General features: G+C 34.8%; 1 protein-coding gene across 3 annotated transcripts in view; it reads right to left on the bottom strand.

The window, feature by feature from the left end:
* LOC106881302 (glycine receptor subunit alpha-1) overlaps positions 1-6,074 on the bottom strand; it is a 236,793-nt gene that overhangs the window by 55,099 nt on the left and 175,620 nt on the right. For all 3 annotated transcript variants that reach the window (XM_014931637.2, XM_052972549.1, XM_052972550.1), the window contains one exon: positions 111-144. In XM_014931637.2, the coding sequence (XP_014787123.1) occupies positions 111-123 (13 nt within the window). In that variant the 5' untranslated portion in view covers positions 124-144. The remainder of the gene's footprint in view (positions 1-110; positions 145-6,074) is intronic.

The following is a 6,074-nucleotide window of genomic DNA, read 5'->3' on the forward strand; positions in this document are numbered from 1 at the left end:
ATGTTTATTTTTTTGAGTTCGCAATATTGATTCTCCTTTCATATAAAAGCAGTGAATGTTGGAATTCTCAGGGCGAAAATAAATAAGATCGAAAACTGGTAAGCACGTACCTTTTCCATACATAAAATGTTACTTCTTTGGACACTGTAAATAAAAGAAAATAAAGAACCAGTTTTATAAGTTCCTCAATAACAATAAAAACACAAAAACGATATAGGAATATAACAGTTTATAACTGAATCAGAAGAGCGCCGGATTAAATGTCTTGCGGTATTTTATTATGGGACGAGTTTAAATGTCACCGATTTCTTTCAGCCATAGTTGTCTAGTGAATCGTGGATCTCTGTCGATTATGACGACGAGAGTTCCAATATTTACATTATTTACATTTGACGATATTTGTCCTCATCTTGTTTGTTGTTAACACAACGTTTCGGCTTGGGAAATTTCGAACCTGGGTTCTCATTCCTAAGGTATTTTTCGATGTTATTATTATTATTATTATTATTATTATTATTATTATTATTATTATTATTATTATTATTATTATTATTATTATTATTATACATATGTATGTACAAATATAATTCTAGTGTATTTGTGCCTTTGTGGGATATAAGAAATCAATATATATATACATGTATATATGTCGAATTTAGTGTTCAGCCTACGAGATATTAGACGAATATTGTATTTTGTTTCTTATCTACTGCTTTTGTAGTGCAGAAGATCAGTGAAAAAGAGAACGTCTATGCTGCACACACACACACACACACACACACACACACACACATATATATATATGACGGGCTTCTTTCAGTTTCCGTCTACCAAATCCACTCACAAGGCTTTGGTCGGCCCGAGGCTATAGTAGGAGACACTTGCCCAAGCTGCCACGCAGTGGGACTGAACGTGGAACCATATAGTTGGTAAGCAAGCTACTTACCACACAGCCACTCCTGTGTCTTTACGGGAAAAAGCTTTTCTTCCAAATTTGTGTGAATGCATGTCTGTCTTTATGTGTGTATGCCTACATTAATGGGCGGTATTTTGCAGGTGCGGGGAAAATGCATAGAAAAGAAACGCATTGTCTAAAAGTTACATTAATGTTGTAATATAAAGTATTTTAGTATCGCTACTTAACAGTAGTTCTGTGGTAACTATCATTAAAAGATTGCAAGTATAGCAATGACTACGAAAAAAAAAAAAATCAAACAACAACGACGACGACGACAACAACAACAGCATCATCGTCAGCGACTATAATTAAAGCAAGAAAAAGAAAGGAAATCGTAATGATAACGTTAATAAGTAGAATCTCAGAAACGCACTTATTATTACGGTAAACAAGGCAGCCACACGCTTTTAAGATACTTCTACATTTAAAGACTTTGCGGTAATGTAAAACAACAACAAAAACAAACGTATAAACAAAACAAAAACATATAACAAATTTTTCAGCAAAATGACAACACACAAACATGTCCGCCATCATGAGAAACTCATTACAGCAAAAATTTGAATGTTTTTTTTAGTGATTTATGATGTTACAGAGTAAGAGAACTTAAATCATCATCATCATCATCATCATCATCCTTATTATTATTATTATTATTATTATTATTATTATTAATATTATTATTATTATTATTATTGCTGTTGGTTTTTTTTCTTCTTTCTTCAAATTTTCTTCCATTTATCGCCGAGTGTTTTCCGTACACCTAGGGCAGAGAAGCTCATTGTATTATTATTATTATTATTATTATTATTATTATTATTATTATTATTATTATTATTATTATTATTATTATTATTATTCCAAAGCTATTACATACTAATTTAATTACCAGGAAAGTTATGTTATCTTGAGATTTGGGGACAAAAAATGTTCTCAAATCTCAAGGAATCTTTCTTAGGCCACTTGCATAATACAGGACTACACCCGTCTGAAAGGCAATAGTTAGCGCTTCGGTTTCACGCTTCAGGTTTCTGCTCGTCAGGAATAATCAGCGTTCTTTACTTCCAACATCTTTGTAGCATGAGTTGATCATGTAATTCCGTTTTAGTATGTTTAAATGGTATGTTCTGGTGTGTTCTACATCTTTAAAATTAATATTGGTAGAAAATTTTCTCCTCACTTCCTCCTGCAAAAACAGTAACCAGGTTTAAAAGCAATCGACTAAATATTGTTCTGAGACAGGGTACAAATATCGTGCGCTGCTGCACAAGTTTGATGCCACGCTTCATCTAAAGTTGGGGAGAAGAAAATTATAAGCTGAATAATGGAAGAACTTACACATTTTGTATTCAGGCTATAGAATATTTTTAAACAACTTGAAAAACATCTAATATAATTTGTTTCTTATAAAAATTACTTCTGAACAAAGGATTGAAAAAAATCCAATTAAAGGTTTCGGATTGTCTAAATAAACCGATACATGGGAACTGCATAGTTAGCATCATATTTCGTCGCAGAATCTTAACTTAGAAGCAAATGGCTCCAGCCTCTGTAAATTAACAAAGGATCTAAGTCATGTGCTTTGTAATCAGGCCTAGCATCATATCTCTGTCTGTTGCAATTAGTTTAACAGTTTGTTAACTAAAGATACCATGCTGTGAATAAGTACATGGCGAGAGTAAGCTTTAACACGTGTTACCATAAAAAAAAACAAGAAGAAAACATTATTTTATCGATCGGTCTCTCATTCATGTAAAATCTTTACAAGAAAGAATTTGTTTCTGCGAGTTGTTGCTGCCGAAAAAACATTGGTTTCGAAATTTATGAGCTAGCATTATTTTCTTGGCAGTAACTAGGAAATTTCTGATAATTAAATCTTAACAACCTGTGCCCCTATGTTTTGGTTTCGTTTAGTATCTGATTTATTTATGTACCAACATTCTTCCATACATGCATCTTGTAGTCAGTTCTTTCATTAATGGAACACTTGTATTCTTGTTTAATTTGCTTCATTTGATGCCATTTTCTTTTGCTACGATCTCATGTTTGCTTCAGCTGTTTCTTTTAGATTTCGCATGAACTCCAAATCACAATGGAAGAAGAATGTTTCATTTAATCCATTTCTGGTAGCTTTTATATTATACTCAACCTGGTGCAGAGGCTACAGAAATCTCACGTAAGCTGACACATATACGCCAGTGCTGGATGGTGAACTTTATAGATGATACTTTCCTCGATGTTATTTAAAAACTGTATTCACATCCCGTGTTACGGTTTGTCCTGTCTAAAGTTAATATTGGTTTCAAATTTTGGCACCAGGCGAGTAATTTCGGGGGAGGGGAAACTCAATTAAATCGACCCTAGTTAACTACTGGCACTTACTTTATCGATCCGGAAAAGATGAAGGGCAAAGTCGACCTGGGCGCAATTTGAACTCAGAACGTAAAGATATACGAAATGCCTCCCAGCATTTTGCCTGATGTGCTAACGATTCTGCAAGCTGGCCGTCTTTCCTAATCTTACCATCAACTTCAGACGGGCGGCGAGCTGGCAGAATCATTAGCACATCAGGCGAAATGCTTGGCGGCATTTCATACATCTTTACGTTTTAAGTTCAAGGCAGACGGTCAGATCGTAATTTAAAGACGTCTTTGTTAAATATTGTTATTGTTTTTGTTGAATAAAATTTGTTGAAAAAACCCGCAATAATTATGCACCAAGCCAATACCTTTACGAAAAAAAACAAAAAAACAAAAACAAAAAACAAAACATGTATTAGGGTTCTGCAAGAAATTCTATCCATGGCAGAACGTGCCACAATATCGACAAATGGAATGATTTGATCAATTCTTCAGTTGTGATTGTATCGAGGGAAATCTAGCTATCAATTCTTCACGCAAATATCGCCACCAAAGAGGGAAAATATATAGGAAGATCTCGAAGCATATTAAGCTATAAATTATAGCAGGTAAATAATGGCTTGAAAATTTACATACTGTTATTTATAGCCTTTTGTGTTTCGAGATCAACTGTTCCAGGAAGTTGTATATATACTTTTATCTTTTGCTTGTTTATGGTTCTTTTACCGAACCGCTAAGTTACGGGGACGTAAGCATACCAACATCGGATGTCAAGCAGTGGCTGGGGACAAACGAGGACACAAAGAAGCAAGCTTATTACCACACAACCACGCCTGCAACCACGCCTGCAACCACGCCTGACAACACACACACACACACACACACACACACACACACACACACACACACACACACACACACACACACACACACACACACACACACACACACACTCAAGTGTACGTAGTTGTTTATTACTTGGGTTTGATGAGAAGCTACCGATCCAAGAGAGGAGATCTGAGCGAAGCCCTTTGATGCTAGTTTTGTGGATTCTCACTGGGATCCACGAAGAGGAAAGGAAGATAGGGAGAATGAGAGAATGAGAGAATGGGAGAATGAGAGAATGAGAGAATGAGAGAATGGAGAGTGCTACGGAATACAGCAGATTTACTATCATAAGCTCCATGCATGACTCAAAGCAAAATACATTAATCCAACAACATGCATTCAGTTTGAGTAGAATATGGTTTTATGTTGTTGGATTACAGTTTGTAGAATATGTAAACGACGATGTGAATCAACAATCAGATTAATTCAGCTAATCTTTTTGAAACAAGCTGTAAGCGACAAAGAATTTTAATGATAGGAAATTCACATAACGCCAACAGAACGGTTTGTGTGAAAGACTTGGATTACCTTCAGAATCAGAATATATCGGAATGTATTGACGTCCATTGTCTGCACAACGTTTTACAAGATATTAATGCAGATTATGTGATCAGAACGTGAATGCTGTGAAGAAATGGGATTTATAAGCCGTAAGGCAGAATGTACTAATACAGATTAAAATAGTTAGAAAAAAAAATGGAGAAAACGATTTAATTTATCGTACGAGTTGCCTAGAAATTGGATAAGTCATTAATTCAAACAGCACTTTCTAAAGCAATGAATTAAATGTCTTAATAAATGAGGGTAATTAGTCATACCCGTAATTGTACACATGCGTGGTTGTGCGATGAGAAGATTGCTTCCCAACCATGTGGTTCCGAGTTCAGTCCCGTTGCGTGGCACTTTGGGAAATTATCTTGTATTATAGTCTGGGACTGACCAAAGCCTTGTGAATGGATTTGGTAGAAGGAAACTGGAAGAAGCCCGTCGTTTATCTATCTATCTATCTATCTATCTATCTATCTATCTATCTATCTATCTATCTACATACACACACATATGCATATATATGTATGTATATTTATATATATATATATAAATATAGTTGCTGACATGTTGAATTTATGCAGCTAACCACATAAACGTTCGACACAAGTGTGACATTTCCTCGTATGACACAAACGCACAAATGTTTGTGTATTTGCCGGCATTATCACCCACATATACGTCAATTATCTTTAGTTGATAATATATATTACAATAGCGCTGTTTCGATTTCATATTTGAATTTATTCTTACGTATGCATCGTCCGGGCCTACATGCACATGGTTTGCTCGCTATGGAGATATAAGTCGATGACTGGCGAAGTGAATCAACTCCGATCTTGTTAGAGTATGAAATGTTGACAAGCCACAAAAATGGCGAAACATCGATGCGCAACAGAGTCGGCATCATAAGTATCATCATCAACAATAAGAACCACAACAACAACAACAACAATAGTTCAAAGGTCCCCCTCCTTCTATATGACACTCGTTCAAAATTTGCAGTGGACATTAAATTTAATAAAAGCGTGTTAAATACAATAGCTTTTGATCTAAGGTTTGTTCGACATAAATGAAAATGTATCGGCAGAAAGAAGGAACATTTAAAACTAGTTTAATTATTTACTCATAAGTGCCACCACTGCGAAATTCGTACAACAACGCGCGCGTACGCACGCACACACACACAATACACATTTAGGAACATATATAGATACATAGATACATACATACATATATATATATAGATACATACATACACACACACACACACACACACACACATATATATATATATATATATATATATATATATATATATA

Source organism: Octopus bimaculoides, chromosome 13, assembly GCF_001194135.2.
Source record: "Octopus bimaculoides isolate UCB-OBI-ISO-001 chromosome 13, ASM119413v2, whole genome shotgun sequence".
In the NCBI taxonomy this organism is placed as follows: Eukaryota; Metazoa; Mollusca; class Cephalopoda; order Octopoda; family Octopodidae; genus Octopus; species Octopus bimaculoides.